This window comes from Geospiza fortis, unplaced genomic scaffold, assembly GCF_000277835.1.
Source record: "Geospiza fortis unplaced genomic scaffold, GeoFor_1.0 scaffold138, whole genome shotgun sequence".
In the NCBI taxonomy this organism is placed as follows: Eukaryota; Metazoa; Chordata; class Aves; order Passeriformes; family Thraupidae; genus Geospiza; species Geospiza fortis.
The window spans coordinates 9,853,390-9,880,711 of record NW_005054307.1 but is presented as its reverse complement, the minus strand read 5'-3'; the positions used below and the strand labels follow the sequence as shown (position 1 = coordinate 9,880,711).

The following is a 27,322-nucleotide window of genomic DNA, read 5'->3' as shown; positions in this document are numbered from 1 at the left end:
AGGTCTTGAAAAGCACCTTCCTGAAAGTGTAAGCCACAGCAACAGGCAGGCAGATGTGGACTGATTCAGTTCTCACACTAATGTGTTCTTTTCATCCCAGGAGACAATAGCCTTTCCCCAGTACTGGCTACTGTGTGTGGACGAGAACCTCCTGGGCCAATAAGATCAACCGGAGATGCAATGTTCATCCACTTCGTGTCAGATGCAAGTGTCACTGGAGCTGGCTTTAATGCCTCTTATCACAAAAGTAAGACTCATTTCTCTTCTCCCCCAGAAAAATGTCTGCCTTGCTGCTAGCAATGGGGTAAGAGAGTCTGGCATTGTTAAGAGCTGTCTACAATTTAATTAATTACGCACGCATCTAATTATTCACCTCTCATGAATATGTGTTAATAAATTTCTGACTCTACAAAGGTAAAATTTGCTCTTTTTCCAGCAATATAATGCAACAAAGCATGATTCAACCTGACCAGTCACTTCTCAGAAGGAAAAAAAGCATTTGCCTAAGTTTATAACAGCTCAGCTGAAGGATGAAAGAATGCTTAGCTAAGAGAATGAAATAAATGACTCAAAGCAGAAAGAGACAAATGCAGGAATCTGTATAAATTCTATCAGGAATGTCAGCAATTTCCAGCAACAGTCCTCCCACATGAACTCAGGAATGATGACAGATTCCTGAATGGGCTGAGGCACCAAGGAAGTGTTAGGGCAACAGTGACAACTGGGGAAAGTTTTCTGACTGGCAGCTGGAGTAGATGGCAGTGTTTTGGTCCATGGCTAGAAGCAATGTCCTCAGAGAGGGTTATGATAAACTCATGCTGTGGGAGGTCCTGGACATCACTGCCTGCTGATTCATCTGCTAAGTCTGAGAACAGTCTCACAGTCAGGATTTTGGTGTGTCATCTTGAAATCTATAAGCTTGCAATCATTCATCATGTGCATTGCTATATGCCCCTCAGCTCTTCATACACTCATTCCAAAATTTATTTTAACCCATCACGTCTCTTAGGAGACAGTGTTTTTCTCAAAATCAGTAGATGAATAGTTGATGCTTTTGTGTTTTTCTCTTTGCTTCAACTTTTATCATTTTTTTCAGGTTGTGGAGGCTATTTGGACACAAGCAGAGGTGTGATAACGTCCCCCAACTACCCTCAAAACTATTCTCCTAACCTAAATTGTTCCTGGCATGTAGTGGTAGCCACTGGATCTATCATTGCTGTTCATTTTGAGCAGCCTTTCCAGATTCAGAGCGAGGACACTTCCTGCACCCATGGAGATTACATAGAGGTGAGGTTATTGGCTGGGTCACCAAATCCTCAAAGCTATTAAAGCTACTGAATCTTAAAGATTTACGTGTCAGTAGAGCAGCTCAAAATGTCATGGGGTACAACCACCAAAAGAGAAATACCAAAGATATTTCTCTCTATCTCACTCTCTCTCTTTTTTTAATATGCATTAATTAATTGCTAGTTTATTAATTTCCCCTGTGGCTGGAAGCATTAAGATGATGTGCGCACAAAGTTTACATTCCATGGCTGTTTGCTTGAGTAACATTAGCAATTTCTGTTTTAGCTGAAGAATGGGTTAGATAATGGTGCCCCACCTTTGGTGTCAGCAAGAGGGAATGGACGTTTTTGTGGAAGCAGCCCCATCTCCGCCATGTACACCACAGACAATCAGCTCTTTGTCCACTTCATTTCTGACAGTAGCAATGAGGGTCAAGGATTCAAACTGAAATATGAGGCTAAGAGTCTAGGTAAGTCTAGGTAACAAATTTAAATTCTGCAGTTTATATATATGTAACTTGGATTTTGTCCTCATAAAGGATATTTTTGTTCCAAGTCCCAACCCTGGTAAAATCAGATGTCTGCAAAAATGTCCTGTACTGCATGACTTCTGATCTGACACTCAGATTTCTCCTTTTTAAAGAGTATCAGGCTCAGGTCACAGAACCTGAAAATATTAAAAGATAGATTAAAAAAAAAAGGGAGACCCTTTAGTAAGGAAGTAGCATCTACAGTTAGGAAGAGATGTTAAAAATTCATACAGGAAAGGAAAGTCTCCTGGAACCAAGAACTTTATTTTGAACATTTAGTACCCCATGCAAGCACTACATGAAGTCAGGAGCTTTTCAGGGTAGAGTTTCTAGAAAGGTGGCAACATTTCTCACAAGTTTTACTCCCAGCTGAGAAAATAACATTAATTGCCAAAGCTAACTTCTTTGAAAGAATGAACAAAATAGAGACCAGGTCCCAGGAGGAAATCACAAACTTGGCATTTGCAGTTATCCCACTGTGTTCATAACAGATGCCCGTTGGTGCACCTGGAGACCTGTTAAACAGAATATCTAAACAACTAAGGCATCTGTCAATCAGCTCAAATCTTTAAGTGCTTGATTTCTGCCTATTTTCCCTGCTGCCCCAAAGAATTAGCAGTACTTCAGAGAATTCATGAGGAGAATAGGTGACGCTGTACAATAGCATTTCTACCACTTCAATTCATGGAATTTGAGTAAAGCCCCAGGTTAAACCAGTGTTGCTAGAACATAGAGGGAGTTTAGGACAGAAAGGTTCTGGTCAAAATAAAGATATTTTTGTCAGGTAAAGGACCTGAACAAACCTTCATGGTTGCTCTGACTGGCGTTCCTCACACATTCATTATTATCTCAGACATTTCAGTTCTTGGAAAGTAGAAGTTGGGAATGATTCACAGAAATATTGATGGGTCTGACTTGTGGGCTTCCTAGCTCTTGGGAATTGGCATAGGAACAAGGCAAGAAATATGTTTTTTGCTTGTTTTATAAGCAATCCAAGGAAGAAGTAATAGCCGTTCAGTGCAGGAACCTGAACATTTGGAAATGAGAATGACTAGGTAAATAGAAGCACGGGAGTATAGGATTCCACTGCATTAAAATGCTTTTCCACAGCAAGCAATAAAATGCATTTGTTTTTTGATGTGACTATATGACATCAAAAGGAAACTCTGTTGGAATATAGTGATAAGTCATTTTTTTGATGCCTCACCCATTTCCTTTTCATGTTGTTTTTTACTGGTGATCTTTTCATTCCCAGCCTGTGGAGGAAACATTTATATCAGTGATTTCAACCCCAGTGGATATACATCTTCCCCCAACTACCCGAGCAATTACCCTCCGCATGCTGACTGTGTCTGGACCATAACTGCTCCCAATGGACATGCAGTAGAGCTGCAGTTTGAAGATCAGTTTTACATTGAACCTTCTCCAAAGTATACATCCACATTGTTTTGCCTGTTTTTCTTCAGAAACTCCATTCTGATTTTTCTTTCTCTGTTACTTTCTCTAATTCCTCCCAGAGAACAAACACTTCTATATTTAAAATCAAATGGTGTTAAGAAATTTTTGAGAGATCACTGAAGCTATCAGGTCATTGGCTTACATTCCTAGGATGTTGCAATGCATAAAAGAAACTAATATGACAAAAAAAGTGAAAACATCCATGATAGAAAGGTGCTTTCTGTAAAATCTGTGCCCCATAGTCCTTTCATATTCAGCTTTTCAGTAATTTGGACTCTCGGGTGCTTTTAAAGCCAATGGATTCCCACCATGACACTTTGCCTCCCTCCTCCATTGCCTGGCAGCTGGTTTGCAATGGATCTACACATTTTGCACCCCCTGCCTGGACCATAAAACAAGATTATTTTCCAGCTGATGTAGCTTCATTGGTAGGGGCTGTAAGGCAAAGGTGAGCCTGTGAAACCATATCCAGGAAAAATAATGAAGGATGGAGAATCCCAAAGGTGTCTTTTCTTGTATCCAGGACACTGCACCATTCTGAAGGCAAAGCTTGTACTTGGGTCTTTGTATGCCCACCTAATTAGACCCCAGAACTGAATTTTTATTCCCTTAATCTGTCTTCTTGTTGTCCCTTAATTCAACTCCTCTCAGTGAGACTAATAGGGAATATCTGCTGAATCTGAATCCTGCCAATAAAATGTCTTTAAGATGATCACAACTGCTTTGCCAGTGCTGTTCATATCCCTACCCAGAATTTGCTCCTGTCACATCTGATCTGATCATAGACTGAGTTTTAGATGAATCTTTCTCAATGTTTCTAGCACTTCTTTTGATTCAATTATTACATAACTGCAATAAATTGTGATCTTGTTGATTCTGTCCTGCTCACACTGCATGGAAACGAATCTAATTCACTACAGCTTCATGCCTTTGTGCACATACTGGAATGATTTTGGACCACTACTGCCATACACTGAAAAGAAAATTGTCTCCTCTTCCAGCTGCACTTCCAGTTACCTCGAGCTGCGCAGCGGAGCTGACTCCAGTGCCCCCCTCATTGCCAAGCTCTGTGGAGGTTTGAGGCCAGGCTCACAGAGATCCTCAGGAGCTGTCATGTACCTGAGGTTCAGGTCTGACAACAGTGCCACACACGTGGGATTCAATGCTAAATACTCCATTGGTAATGCTTGCATTTATTTATGATTTTAAAGAAGATTTTGGTTTCAAGTGTTTGACTTTGTAATAGGGCTTAAATCAGACCTGTGGGATGGGCTGACAGGAACATGCCTCTTTCAGTTACTGTCAGAGCTAAGGCTTCAGAATATCAGCATGTTCTGCACCTGGCAAGAGCTGAAAATTAGGGGAATGTTAATAGGAAAGAGCTCATAGACCAGCAGTACCAGAAACAGCTACTGGATAACTGCTTGCCAAAGCCAGTTGTCAAAGGAGCAGTAGGAAAAAGGTCAGTGTGGATAAAGTCATGTAACATGGTTTGACTTTCAGCCTGCAAGCCTAGTGTCACTTTCATGAGCAGGGTTTTGAAGGGGAATGTGAAGATCAGCTGAGAATTGGCAGTAGAAGAACAAATTAGGAGCTTCTCTATGTAAATGTAAATAGATCTATAATAAAGCTGCTAGATATACAGGGGCAGCATAATAATGGACTGGAAAAGGAATGAGCTGCAAGAACCATTGTTTGCCATCTGGGAAAGAAATACTTTAGTTACTTGTTCTCAAGTGCAAAAACAGGGTTAGAAAGCACTAAAAAAATTTAAATTCAAGAAAAAATAGTCCTTGATCAAATTCAGAATTATGATACTTTTTTCAGTTTGATAATGTTAATAATCTTCAAAGAATAACACCCATTATGTTTGTATCATATATATAGGAAAGCTTAGGACTGTTAATTTCTCAAAGGCAAAGTAGTGAACTATATTGTTTTATACAGAATTTTGCTCATTGCATTAGATCTGAAACACTAAAGCCAAAATAGAGTGCTATCATATTTCTGTATGTGAAAACTGAAGAAGCTTGCATATATACATATATTTATTAGTATATGAAGGCATAATTTACATTTAACTGTAACAGATTTCCAGTATCTTAGCTGAATGCCAGTCATCCTGAAACAAAGCACTAATGGCTCACAGAACTGACAGTATGAACACAGCTGTTACTGCCATGGAAAGATTGTAACTAACAAACTCAGAATCCACTAAAAAAAAAAAGGCAATAAATTCCACCTGGGAATATTGTTTCATAGAATATCCTGATTTGGTAAGGAAGCACAAGGAAGGATAATCAATGACCACCCCCAGAATCCCACCACGTGCCTGTAAGCACGTTTGCTGTATGCCTTACTACTACAAACTTATGTTTGCAGGTACTGCAAAGAAATGAATGTTCAGAGACAATTAAAAATTAATAGCTGTTTTATACATTGTGCAGTGCCTACTCACTAAGGCTTCACAAGGAGTGAATGGGAAGGGATGAAAGGAAAAAGGAATCTGAACTACAACTGTTGATTCAAACCAGAAGTCAACTTTTGTCTGTCATAAAAAATTGAGATCCACACTTAGCAAGTTTCATTTATTTTTAATTTACCTGTTACATGTTTGCAAGGTTTTCTGGTAAATATGGACATATACATTAGATTGAAAACTGTGAGTTTATTCAAGTTATAATAGATATGAAAGAGAGGAAGGGATGTTTGCAATGGCAGTGTGTGTGGGTATGGGGAGGGGTGTGAAAAAAATAAAACATAACAGCAACCAGGACTGATTGAATTAGATTGAGAACATGGACGATTTTTAATTGGAAGATACCACAGTTAGAGAACAAGCCAGTTGTACCTTACCTGTAAGTCTTATTTAGGACAAAGATCATCTCTGTGACATTCTTTAGTTAACCAGATAATATTCTTCCTTTTGCAGCTCCCTGTGGTGGGACAGTGGTAGGACAGACTGGTATCATTGAAAGCACTGGGTATCCTGATCTTCATTATCAAGACAACCTGCTGTGTGAATGGTTTCTGCAGGGTCCCTGGGGTCACTATCTCACTATCAGACTAGAAGGCCTAGATATTCAAAGCTCTGCTGACTGCGCAAATGACTTTGTGGAGATCCGAGAATACAACGCTTCTGGTCTGAGAATTATTTCAATGTTTGTCTTCCCCTCCCTAGTACTACTGGGAAACCTCACCTGAAGTTCCTGAAAGCATTTCCCTTTGGGTATAAAGTGAGCCTTTTCAATGTGCAGTATTTGCTTGTGTCTGCCTTTCTTACTGATGCAAAGTAAGGCAAACAAAACCCTTCTATTTGGCAGCAATAACTCAATTTCACTAGTTTACTCCTGCCTGTCCAGTTAAATTGGCAAATGACCCTTCAATATAAATATAAATAATATATTGATATAAATTTCTCTTTCTCTATGTGATTTTTGCAGGAAATTTGTTGGGCAGGTACTGTGGTAACACTCTCCCTGATGCTGTGGACACGTCTGACAGTTTTGCTTATGTCAAGTTTGTCACTGATGGATCAGTCAATGCCCGGGGATTCAGACTGCGCTTTGATTCCAGCACTGAAGGTTGGATTTGTAGGGTTCAAATATACTCTCAGGGAGCAACCTATACCACAGACCAAAGTCAGAAATGTCTCAGGTTTGCCACAATTAGAGGCTTGTATCATACAGCATCAAAGCCCGTGGGTCACCCAGGCTTCTGAAGCTTGGGATGAGCCCTTTGGAGAAGGAAATATTAACAATTAGACTAAAAGGGGTTGCTGTGGTCAGTTAATACTCAGCTGCTTTTATGACTGAATGATAAAGACTGGCAGGAACTTGACTGTTTAGACAAACATGGGGTAGTGGGATCAAATCAGCCTCTCAGGATCTCTTTTTCTCACAAAATTGATTTTTTTTGCTACAATTCTATAAACAATGCTTTGCTCTGAGAAGTGTACCAATATTTGGGTATTTCAGGATGTGGTGGGGATCTTACTGCACCTGTTGGAACGTTTACTTCACCCAACTACCCCAACCTATACCCACATAACCGAGTGTGTGAATGGAGGATCACAGTGGAAGAAGGCCGACGTGTGACCCTAACCTTTAATGACATGAAAACTGAAGAGCACTGGAGCTGCTCATCAGATTATGTGGCTGTGAGTATTGGGTGTAGAGCCAGAAACTGCTCTTCCTAATCCCTTTGTGGAGAATTAAGGGATGTAATAAAGCTGAAAATTCACTTACAGGTCTATGTATGGTTTTTAGACAAATTGTAATTTAATCTGAGGAAAGCAGATAAATGAGAGAAAGTTATCACTGTGGAGCATCTAAACTCATCTCCTTGTTTTGGGGTATGGAAATTTTGAAATTGTGGCCCAGGCAGAGTAGAAGGCTTCAAGGAATCACTGGAGTTGTCTTTTTATCAATTATGAAAAAATTTCTTGGGTTTTTGAAAGCTTTCAATGTCTCTTTTCTGGGCAAACAAAATCCATCAGTCAGTTCCAGGTTTTATTGACTTAGGAAGTGTCTACTGCTGTTGTTACTTTTTGCTGTCCATTGAAAAAACAAAGTAGAAAAAGACAGAGATTACAGCAAATGGCTGCTCTGAACTAAAGATAGAGAAACCCCAGGAAACTTTACTTATATACCACTTTCCATCTTGAAAAAAAAGGTAGATATTGGTTACTTTATCATGTTTATTTTTGATTTTTGGTTATTTAGTGAAAAAAAATCAAGCCTGGCACACAGACCTGGACCTGGTCAGATGTAAAAATGCCTCAAAAATGTGATTCCTCTATGAAATTGCAGAAATGTGAGGTAGAGTTTAGCTTCCCACTTCCTCAAATAAGCAGTGCAAACACAGGAATTAATTGTAGGATGATCAGAAGCCAATCCAAGTACAAGCATGGGGGTCTGAAGTAGCTATATATCCCTTGAGGTTTGTAGATGATGTTTCCCTTGTTTTTCTTCACAGATGCTTTAGACAAACCTTTGGCAGCTGGCTTTTTATCAGATAATGATCTCTTAAAGGAAAATTTTCCCTGCTGGCTTTTATGCCTTGAATACTCTAATATATTCCAACTCTCAGTGGGAAACATCATTTCTGCCTTGCTTGCACTGTAGAGTAGAAAGAAGGAAATTAATTCCTAGGCTAAAGGGTGCATGAAGGAAACAGGGCAAAATATCCCTGGATCATCAAAAAGTGAAATGTTTGAAATAATCAGAAATGCACACCAGCACTCAGTATGTTGGAGAAGATTTTGATAAAGCTGTTGTTGGCTTTAACAAGAATACAGATTATGATTTGAAATGAAATTAATATGATCAGTAGCTGCCATTATTAATTGACCAAATATATAAATATTGAGCTAAACCACAGTATTCATCTCAATAAAAAATTCAATTTCTGTTTGAAAAGGGAGAGAGAGAGAGAGAGAGAGGGAGAGAATGTGCTTGTATTTCACCAAAATAAGCAAGTTATTTTGATGTTTTCTTCAGTGCCTCATCCACTCAAGGCAATTAAAGTTTCTTCCAAGGTTTGGGTAAATTTAGAACTAGCCCCTTGTGATGGACATCAGTGAATTTTGTTTTAAAGGGTGTAAACACTCTTAAATGATACAGAAGATGCTCATAAGACTGAATATTGGTGTCATAAGAGTTTATTTTCACTCCACAGGTTTACAATGGCCTTGGGCAAAACTCTCCCCAGCTGGCCAAGCTGTGTGGGGAGGTAAATCCAGGCACTGAGGTGAAATCCACTGGAAACACAATGAAAGTCATTTTGGTGACAGATATGTCCCGTGCAGCCAGAGGCTTCAGTGCCTCATATACCTCTAGTGAAGATGCAGGTAGTGTATGTTTTTTATTAAAGTGATGATTTCTGGTAAGTCATTTCATAGCTCGAGTACTGGCACATGGAAAACAAAATTACCTAAACAGATAAAAATCTCTAATACCTTTTTTCTCTTTCATCTCTGGATGGGAATAGATATTTATCTTTAATTAGCTGAAAAAACTTTAAAAAAATGGCGAATGTCTGTGAGCAATGGACTTCATGTGGCTTTGTATGGATCACAGTCCCTGCTGTCCCTACTGTCCCTACTGATCTATTTTTTTGTACGGAGTCTTGAGTAAGAGATGGTCTGAAGTGGCCTTATTCCATGAAAAGTTTCAAAAAGCATAGTGCTATAGACAAATTGAATAATTCAAGTGCTTCCTTATTACTCAGGGGGGTAATTAATTTACTGTAGCTTGTGAAAGAGTGCATCTAACCTACTTTTGCAAGCTCAGCCTCCAGAGAGGAGGCAGCTGGCACAGCCTTACTACTACAGCCTTGAGTCTTTTGAACTTATTTTCCAGCTCCCACCCCAAGCATCGTACTGTGGCATTGAGGGTATCTTCCATGAATTTTTTCCTCTTGAGCTGAGAATTGGGTAATGAGTAGGGCTGAGCAATACTGAACTGAAGCTGTAGTGAGATTTTATCAAAAGATTAAATTATGCCTGTTATATTGATAGTGCTGCTGAAATATCTTATTTGATCCTGTAAATAATTGTTCTTTGCTTTACATGTGTGTTTTTAAAGACTTGCCAATAAATTCCAGGGAAACAGAGAAGAATTCTCTTGTACAGAGCAATAAGTTATAAAAAAGTTAGAAGATGGAAAAGGTTTTGATCTGATCAGCATGTGCTTTCTGATGTGAGCATACCTGAATGAAGAGGGGCAAGATTTCTCATCATACAAGAATTATTACTCCTTTTAAATAAGCCATATTTTGTTTCTGCAGTTTGTGGTGGAATCCTGATGGCGCATACAGGTGGGGATTTCTCTTCTCCTGGTTATGATGGCATTGGAAATTACACAAGTAACCTGAACTGTGAATGGATCATTGAAAATCCCTCTCACTATAATTCATCCATTTATATATCTTTTGAGGATTTCCACTTGGAACATCACCAGATCTGCCAGTATGACCACCTAGAGCTACGAATAGGTTTGTATTTTCAGCAGGGGCCTATCAAGGTTCTGGTTGTACAACTCTGTTTGTGCCAAATCTCATTCATATATATTTGCAGGGAGTGGCTGTTTTAGAATCTGTACATTTGAGAGTGTTTAAGTCCTGCTTTCCATGTTGCATCCATGAAAAGAAGTGGGATTTCACTACCAGAGGAATGGATGCATGTTTTCTTTCAGGGGAGAAAATGGAAAACTAGATAGACATCTTGGGAACATAACTAGTTTTGCTGTTTGCAACACTCACCAGACTCTCTTTACATGGGACAATATGAATTTCACTTCATTTGCCTTGAGAGATGGCATTTGTAGTCATCAAAATAATTTATTTGGTCCGCTCCCCATTCTCTCCCTGGTCCTGAAATATCTCCAGGGACAGAAGGAATGGAGTAAAGAATGTTTGAATTATTCATAGCCTCTGGACTGCACACCCACTTCACATCAATTTTTATGTTCTATAAGATGACTCTTCAAAAATAAATACTTATTTCTAGTGAGAATATGTTGCAAAACACAGACTAAAGCATTTTAAATGAAAAAAAAATCACAGGATTAATGCACCAGTGATATCCCTGCATATTTGAGCATCTTTATCCACAAGAGCAAGCAACTGGAAATGTCACATGAAAGTCACTCAGCTAATGCCAAATGTAGTATGAAAGCTGCAGCTGTCTTCATGGAAAGGCTGTACCTGTGAGTCCCAGAGACAGCAGGTTTTAATTTACCAGGAAGTGCTTTCTGAAACATGTGAAAAGACCGAGAGCAGGGATCTGTCCATCCTTATTTGCATTCATTTGAGCAAGAGCTTTTGGTTGTATAGCATTGGTTTGTCCTGTGTAGAGCCAGACCCTGCATAGCTCTGTAGCCTAGCAGTTCTCATTTATGTATGCGCTGGAGCTGGGAGATAATAGAAAAAAAACTCAGAGAAGAAACAGTAAAACATGTTTGCTTTGTTACTCATCCATCCCTGCTACTCTGACTTTGTCATGAACCTCAGGCCTCCAGGCAACACAATCAAAGAAAATTGAAAGAAAGAAATTGTAGTCCTGTTTTGTTCTACACAGTTTTGTCATCTAAATACCAGTGTCCATTTCAGCACTACTAATGGACCTCCAATTTCACAGCTAGCCTGGTATCAAAAGCAGAATGTCCTGATTTATCTTTGTAGGCTGACAAGTAACATTTACTGAGCACTGAGATGCCCTAGTGCAGAATGACACTAAAATCAGCACACGGGTGCTGTTTAAGACTCTCGACACAGCAGATGCATAGTTAGGGAAAGTTTGCTTTAACTGACCCAAGAGACCCCAATAGAACTGAGATGTGCAAAATTCTTTTGTGATGCCCATACAACACACTTCATGGCACTCAAATAAAAATGTTTAAAAGCAGAATTGACTGTAATTCAATGACTAATATTTAAGCTAAATAGATAAAATAAGTATTTCAAATTTTTTAGGGTAGCGTATTCGGTTATTAGATTATCATGCACGTGCATGTAGGTTGTGCATGGTAATAGAGCTGAGCATATTGCTACAATGAAATACATTCCTAACTTTGGGCTTTTGTGGAAGACTCTTCATTTTTTCTTTCTGACCATTCCCTTCAGTTTGAATGAAATGGTACAGCACAATATTTCCATTTTCTTTTTCTGTTTATCAACAGCCTAGATCTCTGGCCAGCTGGCCATTCATGAAAGCAATGATTTGTATCACTTTTCACACTGTAGAGACTGAGTAACCTGAGTGACATCTGTCATGTAGTTAATCACCTCAGAAAATGTATGAAAATGAAAATGCGTTTCACATACAAATGCTAAAAGTAGTTGCTACTACTTTTTCCTGAACACAATTTATCATTAATGTTTTCTGCTTGAACAGCTCAATATAATTTTTAGTGCATGTTATCAAGACAGTTTGTATCATTTCTCTGTGTAATTTGCATGATAGAATTTTATTATATGTCCCTTTTCCTCCTTGTGCTTCAAGGCATTTCAAATGGTGGCTGTGTCACTTGCATATGATGGAAATGTGAAGTTACTCAACCAACCCATGATTTGGAATAACTCTGAAAAGGCTTTGAAGAGCACCCAAAATTTTCCCCTTTTGCTCTACTGCCTTCTTCACAAGAATGGCCAGCCACTTAGTGCAGGAGTTGCTTTTGAATGGAGACTTTTAAGACCAGCAAGCTGCTATTATTATTAGAGAAGTGAACTTAGGAATGGCATTGACTGGATGTCATGAGGAACACTATTACCCTCACTTTCTTTCTTCTGGGAATTTATCAGTAACAAACAGAAACTGCTTTTAACAATGTGATAGACAGGAGCTCACCAATTTGAGCAAACATTCAGTGTCACTCAAGTACTGTGGCCTGTGTTATGCTTTCCTTTTAGGCTTCAACGATTTCAGCAAATGCTGTTTTGTTTTGTTTTGTTTTGGGTTTTTGGTTTTTTTTTCCATACAGAGAACAATATGTTGAGTTCCCTGGGAAAGAGATGCCACCTATTAATACAGTGATGACAGTTTGTTCATGGATGGTGCAATCCCTATACAGCAGAAAACTCAAAGTCCTTGTTGACTTTAATGAGGATGTCGCAAAAAGAAAGTTTCAATAGGTGTCCATGTGATATGGTCCTTAGGCCATCTCTTTCTACTGTTCTGCCCCAAAAAGTCTGTCATTTTGAGGCAGAACAATTTTGTGGATTTTGTGTGTCTGATATGACATATGAAAGCATGCAGGAAGGGGAGAAAAGGAGCCCAGGGTATTAGAAGGGTCAATGGTATAGCTTTGGAGAAAACTTTCTTGTTGCCAAGATTTAGAAACCAACAATGAATTGCAACACTCTGCTTATATCCATAAGAAATAATCAGTTACTAAGTGTGATATGTACTCTTCTGCATTTTCTTGTCAAAACAGAATGAATTGCATGTTTGCACTATTCCTTTAGGATATTGTAGCTCTTTCAGGACTCAAAAAGTGATGTGTTTTTTGTTTTTTTTTTCCTTTGCTTAGGGAATGCTGAAGGAGAGCTAATAGCCAGACTTTGTGGTCAGGCTGCACCATCTGTGCCACTAGTTATAGCTGCTCCCCAGGTCTGGGTACAATTTGTCAGTGATGCAAGCACAGAAGATAAAGGATTCTCGGCCCATTATACATTTGAAGGTAAATGGCTCAATAGACTGCTGCCTTGGCTGACTGAGGCGCTTCTGAGGAGTGTTGCCAGTCATGTAGTGATATGGAGAATAGTCCTGATGGGATCAGCTCTCAACGAGGTCCTCAAAAGTTGCACAGTGCTAGCCACTATTTGTATCTTCCAAAGCAAGCATGTGCTAGCAGTTGAACTCTCAGATTTTCTGCCTCACAGTTGGCATTCCCCAAACCACATTTGAGATTTTGCAACACTCAGAGCAGCTGGTTGCTCTTGGGAATGGGGATGTAACAGGTAATAGCAGCCAAGTTTGACTTACTTCAGATAGGTCTCTGGAGTGCTAGCAGAGCTGAAATGCATTCTGCTGCTTGAACCTTTGCACTCATTTTGAAATCTACTTGAAACCATATTAGTGCAAATTACACCACTTTACCATTTGTGTGCCAGAACAACTACTCTTCCTGTCACAGCTGAATTTAGCCTTGGGGTATCTAGACACATCAGAAACTTTTTTACTTCATTGTGTTGGTCCAAGGATAGCCCTGCTTTGCTTAAGAGTGAGATAAACAAATGGACGATAAGGTGGAAGAGGCAGATGTGTCAGCTGGCAAAGGTTTTGCAGAGTTATATTAAGCATCAGAATAAATGCAGAGTTTCAAGGTCGTTGTATCCTTTTACTCAGTATTCAATGACTAAGATTTTAAAACTTGGAATTTCCCAGATAAATTGTTCACTTTTAACTCTATCAGCACATCTTAAATGTATTTTATTCCTATTACAAGCTGGATAATCTTCCACCCATTTGATTATAGTGTTGTGTTCTGAAAATGCATTGAAATGTTACTTTTTTTTTTTTTCCCTGCAGCCTGTGGTGGAGTACAGTCAGGTGAAGGGGGAGTTATCTCAAGCCCTAACTACCCAGAGCCTTACAGCAGTCTGAATCGCTGCTCCTGGGTGTTGGAAGCCCCTGAAGGTGAAACCATCACTGTGAGTAACTTGTCACAATTGTATGCACAGCAGACAGTGTGAGAAGTACCTTTTGAGTTTTGAGGAACAGATTTGAGAGAACTTGGAAAATCAGGAATGTGGAATAATTCAATATTTCCCCATTGATTTTAACTAAAAGAGGGAATGAAGATAACACAACAAAACTGTTCGAAGATTGTCCTTTCTGAAAAACAGAAGGATCCCTGTATTACTTGACCTCCAAACATAGCACTGACTTCTCCTTTAAACAATGACTTGCTATGTTTACAAAACTTAAATAACTAATTTTATTAGAAGTTCATGGATATTCTCACTATCATGAGAATAAACATGAGGCTGAAGGAAAGTTCAGGAAAGTTTTCTTCTCTGCAGGAAAGTTTCAAGCCACTACAAAGTTACTTTTGTGTCTTACTGGTTAGTCTGGAATATAATATGATTTCTGGTACAAATTGCATCAATGAAATGTTGCTCCAATTTCCCAATAGGTATTAAAAGTTTGCCTGAGGTGCTACTTTCTTGATTCAAACACCTGACAGACCAATTTAAGCACCTTTATGACCAAGCAGTACAAAACTTAATTCACTGAACAGTCCTAATTCTTCTGCTACTTGATATTCTAACCACTGCTTATGTACTTATTTCAGGGAATACAGGATTATTTTAGTAGAACACGAGATTTCTATTTAATCAACAAACTAGTTTAAAGCAGAACTAATTTTAATCAGATGAAAGCAGATTTCTGTTTTGAAAGGACTGAGTAGCAGCATGCTCAGTGAAGGCAAACTAATTTTTTCCAGTATAAGCTGCCAGTTTCAGTTGCTGGCAAAGTTCTGAATTTAAACTATTACAGCTAAATTTGCATTTAGTCTAAGCCAGGTTCTTTTGGAAGTGAAGACAAAAGGTACAGGAAAAAATCCTATATGTTTGCTAAACTTTTCTACAAAGATCCTGTCCCCGAAACTTACTTTAAAAAATCCCAAAACTGATGGAAACAAACAGGCAGTTACTAGTGTGCATCAATATTTCAGCATCAACAAATGCTGGAGTCTATGGAACCAGCAATCTAAATGTTTGAACTGGAAATCCCAGGTGTGAGCATATCTCTCCAAGGACAAATGGCATTGGTGTGGGAGGGAGACAGGGTCAGGAGCTGCCCAGTCTGTTTATGTGATGCATCCAGGCCCATGGGAACGAGCCACAGAACTGCTTCTGTTTTGGTGGAAACAAACTTTATTTTTAGCAATTGTTAGTCTATTGATTCAAAATAATAGGAAGGAAAAATAAATCCAAGGCCTTCTGCTTGCATAACTAGTTATATTTCATGAGCAGAAACTTTGCATGCAGGAAAGTGGTTCAACACCTCTGCATACTCAGCACTGTTTCGAAGCACATACTTAGTTTCAAAATATGGTTAAGACACAATGATGCCAGTTTTGAATCTATGAATTCCTCTTCCACTTCTGTCTTCAAGCTAAGAAGTTGCTGTTACTTATAGTGGCAAGATTCCAATCAATAGTTGCAGGAAAGCATCATGAAGCGAGGGTCAGATTTCTGAGTGTACCCAGAACTCACTGTGCCACAATGGCTACAGGATCTGTCTGGAATTGCTTTATACCCTCCCCGAGAGTGACTGGTTTCAGCTCCTCAATGTCACCTTTGTGTGTTGCAGCTTACTTTTACAGCCTTCCACATTGAGAACCATCCAGTTTGTAAGTGGGATTCTGTTACTATCCTGAATGGTGGCTCTCCAGGGTCTCCTGTCATAGGGAGGTATTGTGGAGACACCTCACCTGGGACTATTCGCTCTGGTTCCAACAAGCTGGTCATCATCTTTAATTCTGATCACTCCATTCAAGGAGGTGGCTTTTATGCAACATGGACAGCAGAATCTTTAGGTAAGTTTGCATTAAAGAACAAAAGAAAGGCATGCCATCATCTTCAGGATCCTTGAAAGAAGACAGTACTAAAAAAGATAAGTATTTATCCAGTGCTTTCTGATCTTACACAGTGACTTCAAATTTGGATTGATTTTGTACTTTTTAAACCTCCTACTGGCAGTTTCTTGATGGCTGTAAATTGAAACCATCACCATTACCCTCCCAGCAGTGGTGTCTATTGTCAAGGACTATGAGACATTTCACTTCATGAATAACAATTGTTCCACAGTTTGGTTTGGTTTAAACACTTAAAACTAGAAAGAAGTGAGTTCCAAAACAGAGAGGCATACAGAACACCTCAAAAAGCACATGTGACAGCAGCCTAGAACTCTTGCAGTGTGATGGAGATGTTGGTACACTTCTGAAGGTGGTATATGCAAGGATTGAATGGTACATTTCTCAAAGCTACCTTCCTTCTCTTGAAATTATCATCACTCTGTAGCACACCATTTGTGCAGTGTACTTCAGGAAGTCATTAAAGGACTAAAGGTAGATGTGGCAGATGGTGGCAGGGCAGAAATTACAGCTGACAGAAATGCCAGCTCAGTACAGAGCTGGCATGTGCTTCCTAGTGTCACCTGCAGCTGCAAACCTTCTGGATGATCCTGATCATCTTTCTGTCCACTAATGATGCAGCTGTATTTGCACAGTTAGCTGATGGAGTGTCTTCTTAAATATATCAATAGTCTGTGCTTGCATGAATATACACTGTCATTTTAGCAAGTTTTTGACACTGTTCCCTGAGATTTCATGAGCAATGAAGCCCACTCTTCAATGGTGTAGTAGACATTAGCCTACACATGCCATGTGCATAGGCAGTATTCTCTCTAAGAGTTTTTATTTATATGTATATCTAGTTTACTTTCTTCAACTTCTCATTTGTTCACTGAGAATCTCCAGGTCTGCATTCTGTATTGTGACCAAAACTTGGCTTAACATCCTTCTAAACACAATTGCCATTTCTAACAGAGAAGAATGAAAAATAACATCTTCCTATTAAATCTATTATATATTTTTTTAAATTAAGAGGAAAAAACTAGAATGTTACAAAACTTTTTTTTGCCCTTTTTTCATCCTTTTACTACACTGTATCTGAAATAATAGTACTGTACACATAACCCTAATAAATTATTGGCATGGTATTTGCAAATATGTTTCAAATTAACTAAACTTATTCTGTGTAAAATCATGAGCTGCCACAGAGCCATGACCAGCTATTGCCCTTTATAAATGAGTCTGTTAGCAATTTTTAAAGGCATGTTTTTCAGCCCATCCCATAATTCCACTGAAATCCGCAGGGCTGCCTAGGCGGGGCAGGTCACCATTTTGCCCTGGGTAAACGGATGTAGCTTGAACAGATTCACATGTGGAGCAGCAATATTTGCATGTTGCAGAGTGAGAAGAAAAAAGGACATATCAGTAGGCTGTTTTTTGTCCCTAGAGTGCTTTTCTGAATGGCTCTCTGTCACATTGTGCATGCTGTGGGGTGTGGGGAGCCTGCAGTCTCAGATGTACTCCTGACCCCTGCACTCTTCCAAAGCAATATTCACTTCAAATTGCCAGGAGTTTATAGATGGACCTTGTAAAAGGCTATGAAGAGGCAAGAATGAGCTTGTGAAGAAAATAAAGTGAAGTACAAAGAGACACCTCTAGGGTGTAACTACCTCCCTGCTGCAGGGGCGGGAGAAAGAAAATCGAGGGGTAAATGAAGATTCAGTGAGTATCTCTCTCACTTTTGCAGCCACAGAAGCAAACAACCATTCAAAGCTGAGTACAACACCACTCAAAAATATTTAAACATTTGTCCCATCTGTTGCTATTTTTTTCCAGGCTGTGGTGGAATCATTCACTCAGATAATGGTACAATCAAGTCCCCTCACTGGCCTCAAAACTTTCCCATGAACAGCAGATGCACATGGACCATCATTACACATGAAAGCAATCACTTGGAGCTGAACTTCCACAGCAACTTCCAGATTCCAGATAGCAATGGAAGCTGCCAGACCAGTTATGTGAAGGTAAAATAATGATTTCAGATCCCTGTTTTGCATTTGTTATGGTTTGAACTGTCAAGGCTCAAAATTTGGGAAACGTAAACTAAAGTCCTTGTATCATACAGTCCATTTTCTGTGTGCTTTGTGAACTGGCCTCTATAAAATTTAAATTTTCATCGGTTCTTGAGGTTCCACCTCCAGCATCCCCAAAAATGAAAAATATCAAAAACGCATATATTATTTCAGAATCAGAAAATAATCAGAAAATAAAGCATGAAGATAAATTCTTTTCAATTACTCCAGTGAAAAAAAACCCTGTGAATTTTACACTATAATTCTACCAAACTCCTTTATAAGTACTTAGACTGTCCAGGCTGCACTTCTTTTTTTAATTTCCAGAAACAAAATAGAAATCTGATCTTTCATATGTTGTCAAGAACCATTGTTTTCAAAGTAATAGAATAGAGTGGACATGTCTTGCATTTTTCAGTGTCATTTTTTTCTCAGGCATTTGACATATGTTCAGTGGTTTTGTGTTCATTTTCTCCCCAGCAATACAACTCCCACTTGAAATAAAGGGCAAACGTAATTTTACAACATGTAGGAAGGCTTGAGCAGCTGTACATCTGATCTATACCAACCAACTTACAGTTGCACTCATTTTTTAAGGCTGTGAAAAAAACCCCACAGGGATTAGATTTGTATTTTCATAACCTGCTCCAGAAATTAATTGATGCAATGTTACAATACATTTCACTAATATGGAAGTCTTAATGCTACTCAGTAAAAGTGTTTAATTTTAAATTCCTAAACTGCCCTGAATGACATAAGCAGAACTATGTCAATTGGAGCTTTTCTCCATAGAGGAAGATCTTTGATGCTCACTTCCTTTTTCGAATGTTTAATTTGAAATGTACGAAGGGTCTGAAAAGCTGTAGAATGATGTAAGTTTCTTCCATTTATTCCAAACTGAGCAGCCAAAAGAGAGTAATCCAAAATCAATAGTGACTTTGCAAAACCTTGACCAGGCTATAGACTGTATAAATTAATCCTTTGAGCTTTCATTGCCTCAAACACCTGGTCACATGAATGAGGTGATTCATATGCTTACACTTGCAGACTCACCCTTGGCTAACCCTTTCCTTTCTAGGATGGTTGCTTGGAGAAATCATGGTTTCATGTGGTTGTACTAGTTCCACTCAATTTCCTTCAAACACGTTATTTTAAAAATCAGATATTATATATTTTTGGGTATAAACTACAGTAAAAAACTGTTCAAACTGTTCAAACGCATTAACAAAAATAATTTTATTATTAGAGTAAATAATTCATGATTTAAACTGACTTTTAAAATCCTGTCAATAAACACCCTGATTCAGGAAAATATTTAAATGTTCAGAAACATCAAACATTTATACCTATGTTTCATTTTACATGTGTCTTGAAATTCAGCACTTAAACTGTGAATCTCAAGCACATATTTAAGTAAATACCTGAAGAGGATTTCCCTTAAATACCTGCCTAAACTTGCATGTGCTTTTTAGGATCGTGGTTTGATTGAGCTTCAATTGGCTATTGGTACAATTGAAGTAATACTTTAAAACATCATGAGTTTTTTTCTTTATTAGAAAGAGTTATTATAGTAACTCTTTACTTGATTTGATACTTGTCATTGAAAAAGTAATGCAAAATAAATTTTAAAAAAATATTAGCAACACTAGGTGTTGCTAATCTGATGCCTATGTATTAACCTAGCATGACAGCTTTGATTTTCATTTACTGAATAACATAAGGATTACCTGTAATAATTACTTGTATACACAGATATGCATATTCTTAAGTTGTATGGAGTTAAGTAAGCAGAGATAAAATGGAAGTAGTTAATGATATGCATAAAATGTTTTTTCTCTTGTTCCTGGACCTGATCTATGTTTGCTCTGTTACCAGCAAGGGTTCAAGCAAATGGCCTCCAGATGCCCTTCAGAGGTTCCTGGCAACCTAAGTTATTCACTGTGACTCACTCTTTGGAGGAACCTTTTTGTCTCCACTGACTGTAGTAATTAGCTCCAATTTAGAACTCTTAGATTCACTGTGAGGTGAATGCTACCCTTAGTCTGCGGAAAGAAAAACTGCACATGTAATTCCTGTTGGGTTCCCACAAACTACTTAGACTTTGAAAGCACTAAACCATTTCCAATCTGTCCTTGCCAGGTGTGGAGAGGAAATAATGAAGAAGCAGCAGCTTTGTTAGCCACAGGATGTGGAAGTTCAGCTCCTGATCCTGTTGTTGCTCCAAACAATGTGATAACTACAGTATTTCAGTCTCAGGATGCTCCTGCTCCAGGTTTCTCTGCATCTTTCACAAGCAGTAAGTAATATTAAAGCCAGATGGCTGCTTAATTAGTCCATTATGATTAGTTTGACCTGTGTGTAGCAATTCAGACCCCAGTGCAACAAGGTACTGAAGCTTCTGCCCAGATATGTAAACCAAGAGTTTCCATACTAAGTGCAATGAACTCAAGTGTCAGACTTGCCCAAGATGCAGCTCTATTTTTGTAGTTATTCTCAGCCACCTTTGCCTTTTCAGTGTGCTGAAAAGAATAAATAGGCTTTAAATTTTAAAAATTCATAGTTAATCTGCATGGAAATGAATGCTTTATTTTTCTTAAAAAGACATTTGTTTAACCATGGTATGTGCTTTCTACCAGAAGCTGAAAAGGTACTGCTCAGCTGCTGTTGGTTGCTTGGGTTTTTTGTAGGATTCTGCCAAAGGAAACCACTTGCCCTTCATGGCATTCAGATGAAAACAGAAACGAAGTGCTTTGAGGGAAACACCACTGAAGCATTCAGAATTCTGAATTGAAACCACTTTTGTTTTTATAATGTTTGCACTAACATAGTCACAATCTCAGTGGAGACAGTCACAGGCTTCATATGCCTGTTCCTAATCTTGTACCAGCATTTCACTGTGCACTTCATTCTTTTAAGCTTTTGTCTTAAAAAAGAGAGACAAAGGCCATGCAAGTCTGTGGGATCCAAAGGTGCTCCATGAAAATAAACTGGTGTGTGTGCCTGAAAACTTCTGGGTTGTAAAGCTTTCCTGCCTCTGCATACAGCTAAGCAATGCAGAGGTGGCCTTGCATCCTTGCATTTTCCTGGAAGTCAGGCATGAAACAAGAATGGCACCACTTACACTAATGTGGGCATTTTCAAATAAGGCTCCTGTGCCCCAGTAACGCCCCCTCCAATTCAGACACATTTGAATGGACTAAGGGATTTTGAAATGTGCGGGCTCCACACCCACAGGAACAGCAGTGCTGTGTCCTCCTGGTCAGGGCTGTGGGCCTATGGGCTGCTCTTATCCAAGAGTGTGACACTCTAGGTGGGACAGCCCTACATTTCCCGAAAACACTGCTCTGGGTATGTGTAAGACCTGCCTTTCCCATTATGGTATGTGATACTCTCCCTGGTTTTTTCACCAGGAGAGATGAGGTCCTTGTGTACATTACTGAGTTTTTTACTGCAAACCCAGAGTAGTATTATCACCAGGATTATAACTGTGCTTTATTTATTTATTTGCAGGATGTGGAGTAAATTTCACTGGCCCTGAAGGAAGTATTGTCTCTCCAAACTACCCTAGTCAGTACGGTAACAACCTGAACTGCAACTATATTATTGATCAGGGACCACAGTCACTGGTGATCCTAGAATTTGAGACTTTTGACTTGGAAGGTAACTGGTTCTTCATAATTTCAGTATGCATTATGAAGTGTAATTTCTTACTTGAAAGCATACAAGTCTTCAGTCATGGAAAATCACTGATGGTAGAAGTTGCTGGCCCATTCTGAAAATCTTTTACAGATGAACATTTATAGTTTTCAGGGTTAGGTTTTGAGTCACTGAATTCTCCCAGTAGAATGAAGAGAGATTTCACCTGTTGAATATCTTGCAGCGATGGTTTTGGGAATTTGCCAGTTTCTTGGAATATAAAAGCGATTGTGGCTAATCTGGGTCTTTGTTTCTGTTTGTGTGTTTGTTTGTTTGTTTTCCCTTGTCTTACAATCTTTTTTTTTTTCTTAGGCCTGCTGTTTTCCTTTTCAGTGCATCTGTTCCTTAACTGATAAAATAGATATAAATACACACAGATGTTTTACAAGGATGTAAGAACACAGAAATATGAAATTAGATGAAAGACTACAGCAAGGGGAAGTGCATAAGTGATTACCGTGTACATACCAGTAACAAAAGTCCCTCTTGTGATTATCAAATTTAGCAGCATTTAGCCAAGAAATAACAAGTATAGTATCCTGATCACATATTGGTGTGAATGATAAATCTTTCTCAACCTTGATAATTTTTATGTGTGGATGTGCCATGATAACACAGAGGAATCCAAACTACTTGAGTGGCATCACATATTTTGAGGCCATCTTGATCTGGTTCCCTTGAAGTGACCAGTCAAAGAGATATTGAGTAGTTTGATACTAAGTTGGGTTGTGCCATTTGTATTTTTCTTCAGACCCAACAATAAAGACAGAAAACAGTATTCTTTTCTTTTCTTTTCTTTTCTTTTCTTTTCTTTTCTTTTCTTTTCTTTTCTTTTCTTTTCTTTTCTTTTCTTTTCTTTTCTTTTCTTTTCTTTTCTTTTCTTTTTAAGTTTCCAGACTGTTTTGAATTCAAAAGTATTCTGATTCAGACTTAATTTAGGTCTGAGATAAAAATTTGTTTTGACTATGATTTTATCTGAAGTATTTTTTTATCACCTAATAAAAACTGCTACTTTAAGAATTTTTAAAAATAAAATATAAACCACAGAAATTATGTCATTTCTTCACATAGAAGACACTGTTATTCAGCAAAGGCACTAAGCATTAGGCTGAATGAGATGGTGCCAATTTTGACAACTCTTTGACTACATTTACTAATCTGCATTCTGTCTGTGCATTCAGTTAATTTTATAAATGGATCCAAGCTTTTATTATCAAGAGGGTTAAAGCAGAGAGGCAAGTGACACAGACATAATAATAAACATAGATCTAAATAAATACTAAAAATATTCTGTTTCTTGCAGGGCAGTTTGTTCCTTTATTTTTATAGGGCTTCCTTAGGCTATGCTGACTAAAAGTCCTTAGTCACATGAAAGAGCTGTGGATATGAGCTAATGGACATCTGGTTAGCAAAGACAAAGTATGACACTCTCCAGTAGCTGGTTACTAATATTTTTCACAAAATCTTAAAATACAGCCCTGCAGTAAAGAAAAATCACCTGGGTCTAAATTGTAAAGAAGATTGAAACCACCATCTTGAAAACTATCATTGCAGAAATGAAAAATTATTCAGCAGTCACCCTGACTATATTTAGCACATATCTAGCATTAAGGGTTTCTAGTGTGAGCTCCATTAGTTCTTTTGCAAAGGCAGGACAATATTTGGCAGCATCTGTTAGAAACGTTTCTAGCTCTTCCATATGCTAGGAAGCATTGCACCTACTTAGATTGCTGCTGAGAGTGGCCTTTAAAATTGTAACCATGCTATTACAGATGTTCTAGATTGGATTTTAAAGTTTAGCTGCATGTCTAATTAATGTAATCTATTAACTATTTGACCTCTCAAAAGAAATCTATTTTTTCCATAGTTTTTAGGTAAAGAAATGAAATAATGCCTGTAAAGCATGCATATCTCATTGACTCGAACAAGTTGAGATATCTTCTCCAGAAAATTAGAAGGCAGAAGTTAATAGTCAGTAATGCAGTGACACAGTGCTACAAAATGGAATGACTTAATGGGTTAGTCACAGATCTCTGCCTCTGAAAACATAACAGTAGTTATGATGAGAAGCCTCTTCTGAGTGTAAAGAATGATTGAGGCTGGAAACCCACAGCAGTGATACAGCATCAGTACCTGGAACCAAACGAACGTGACATGCATGTACTAAGAATTAAATATGTATTAAGCACTAAATATAGCAACAAGCAGAGCAAGAGGGAACTTGGGGAAACTGCATTTGTTTCAAAACTTTATCTAAACTGTCTGCTTCTTGGTGGGTAGAACAATTTTTATCTCACTTTGAGCCCCTGAAAATATACCTCTAATTTAGACATTCACCCAGATTTATCTCCTAGTGGTGGAGATAAACTCAGAACCAACTATATTGTGCAGGTGGAGTCAATTACTTTCCGGAAACCTCTCTCACTCTCTTTACCTATTGACTATTGCAGGAAGCCATAAACAATAGCTTACACAAGATACTTGAGGCAGGAAAACATAGGCAAGATGAACCCCATGAATGGAGCTTGGCTTAGTTTCTGTGCTTTCCTTGCAGTGTTCAGGATGTTTATTCCTGTGCCAAATTGAAAATGGTCATAGAACCTCTTTTTTGATTTGCCAGTTTCAGGAAGTTGCATAAGCTGCCATGTGCTGCTTGTACTACCACTTGCATTGTTCTGTTTGATTATTTTATAAAGAACCAAACAAATAAGGGTGAGTTTTTGTTATCCCAGCCCAGCTTCTGCAGTGATGAATGTCTTCCATATGCTCTCCCTCCTTGGTTCAAAAGTCTACAAAAATCACACATTAGAATTAATAAAAATCCCTTATTTGTCTTTCGTGTTGGACTAAGAAGTAATTGATTTGGACAATTTACCCAAAGTAATTTGGACTTTCTTGTTGGACTAGGAAGTAATTAATCACATTCAATTTCTTGTCCATTAGGTTTATTCAGATGAACATCCTGACAAATTCTCTTTTAGGACAGCTACAGTAATGTATTGTTAAGTGGCTGTAATACTCTTCAAGTGTGAGTATAACACACAATAAAGTCTGAGTCCCAAATAATGGGAAATAGGGAAAATGGATGTAGGCTTCCTGTAGTATCTGCTTTTAGAATTCTGTAATATTTATACTCTGTCCATACAAGACAACTGCTTTCTGTTTATACCACATTGATCTAAAAGGTTTTAATAACTTGTTTATTTCTCCTTTTTAAAAAAAACATGTTTGCAATTTTGCAATCTGGGATAGGGTCACAGCTTTGTTTTGGAGTCTGCTCTATCTGCTTTCTCAACTGTTACTAGGCAATTCAGAAAATAGATAAATTTAGCAATATAGTATTTTGAAATAGAATATATATGAGAAAGAATTTTAATTCCTTGCTTTCAAAACAATATCTTGTGCTACAGAGCTGGTTCATATATTGCACAGTGATATGTTTCTAGGTAATGCTTCTACTTTAGGAATTCCTAGTTGTACTGCCATTTATACCAGAAGCTGCTATTGTGAAAAAAAAAGCCTTATAATTTTAAGTTTTACAACCTTTAAACAAAAAGACAGGTTCTACCTCAATACTAAATGAAACAGAATCTATGGCTAAAGACAGAGAGATAGAAAGAAGACATTGATATTAATGATCAGACAGTCAGGAGCCCAGATTTGGTCAAGGTTTTTGTGCTGGCATCATATCAAACAAATGATTTTATGGACAATAATGAGACTGGACAGAAATTTCTGCAAAGTGGAAAGGAGACAACCCAAAGGCATATTTCAAAATGTGATGTAAGGACAACTGAAGCTCTTATCATGTGAACTTTGGGTCCATGTATCAATGCTGAATGGTGCCAAGAAATGATAAATAGAGCACAGATAGATAACAAAGGGCCTTGAAAGCAAATGCATGCAGCAGTTCAAAGAAACATAATGTCAGGCCAAATAAATGATCTCTCCAGAAGTATTTGGAAGAAATATTGTCAAGGCTAGAGAAATGAATGGAAGCATAGGAAAGAGTTTATCTTAAAGATAGTAACTGGAAAATTATGAGGTCACCAACACAGAGAGAGCAGTTGCATCCATCCTTGCAAATGAGATTATACAGAGCTAATGTGGAGGTAAGGAGGACAGGACAGAAGATATCTCATTGAATCCTCATGGATGAATCAGAACAGAGGATACAGTAATACCAGAAGGATGAGCAAAAGCTCTTAGTAGACAAAGTTTTATGAAGAAAAACAGTGCTGACTATGTGGAAAGTGCCTGTCAGCTCAAAGAGGATGTTGGTCTGACATCTGGCTACGATCAGATCTCTGGAGACTCATGAAAGCAATTTCATTGTAGTGTAAGGGACAGAAACTGGTCTAGAAAAGATCTAAGATTATATGATTAGAGGAAAGAAAACCACAGAGAATAATTGTCGATGATTTGCTGAGTATGTGTAGAGGCTAAAAGTATGACATGAAGAGAATCTGAATCTGAGGAATATTTACAGAATAATCCATTTAGATTGGTGAGAAATTTAAAAAAAAGTGTAAACAAGAGAATGAAGTACAGGATAGAGATCAAACAATGACTAGTCTTGCCAGAATTTATGAGTCATAAATCATATTGGCCCAAACAATAAGGATTCAAAACTAGAAATTAAGACCTTTTTCTCACATTCCTTCATCAACCATCTCATTTTTTCCAGTGCAGCATTGCAAATCAACTTGTGATAAATATTAGGGACCTTGGCTTTGCTGTGAAATTAGTTCCACTTCATACCTTTCTCTGGTATTTTCAGAAAATTACCTAGGTTGCCTTCTTAAATCTTTCCCATCTTGAAAATACTCATCTCAATTTATTTTTGTTTTATTTGAATTTTAAGATTTATTTATTTGAATTTTAAGATTTATTATTTTTAAAAATTTTATCACCTCATCAAATATTCCAAAACAGTGTAGGAAATGAAGAATATTTTAAATAATTATTTTATTAACAATGTTATCAGCTATCTGATGTGGCTTGGTTACTCTCACTAGAGTCAGACAAGCACCATATTCTGTATTGACATAATTGCAAAGCATGTAATGCCATATTTCTGTATTGACATAATTGCAAAGCATGTTAGCATACATTGTCTTCATTGAGACAGAAGGAATTTTTAAAATTCGGCGTCCAGAGATGATTTAAGATACATCTGACTGCTGAGATCATTC

The 27,322-nt window shown here is 38.0% G+C and overlaps 1 protein-coding gene across 1 annotated transcript in view; it reads left to right on the top strand.

Moving 5' to 3' along the window:
• Positions 1-27,322, top strand: part of CUBN (cubilin) — a 142,397-nt gene that overhangs the window by 91,870 nt on the left and 23,205 nt on the right. Inside the window, exons 41-56 of the mRNA XM_005418600.2 lie at positions 101-247; positions 1,097-1,287; positions 1,573-1,756; positions 3,072-3,246; positions 4,276-4,454; positions 6,207-6,416; positions 6,718-6,858; positions 7,252-7,433; positions 8,954-9,125; positions 10,064-10,270; positions 13,306-13,455; positions 14,307-14,428; positions 16,098-16,323; positions 18,196-18,383; positions 20,571-20,727; positions 21,942-22,091. Of these exons, the coding sequence (XP_005418657.1) occupies positions 101-247; positions 1,097-1,287; positions 1,573-1,756; positions 3,072-3,246; positions 4,276-4,454; positions 6,207-6,416; positions 6,718-6,858; positions 7,252-7,433; positions 8,954-9,125; positions 10,064-10,270; positions 13,306-13,455; positions 14,307-14,428; positions 16,098-16,323; positions 18,196-18,383; positions 20,571-20,727; positions 21,942-22,091 (2,781 nt within the window). The remainder of the gene's footprint in view (positions 1-100; positions 248-1,096; positions 1,288-1,572; positions 1,757-3,071; positions 3,247-4,275; positions 4,455-6,206; positions 6,417-6,717; positions 6,859-7,251; positions 7,434-8,953; positions 9,126-10,063; positions 10,271-13,305; positions 13,456-14,306; positions 14,429-16,097; positions 16,324-18,195; positions 18,384-20,570; positions 20,728-21,941; positions 22,092-27,322) is intronic.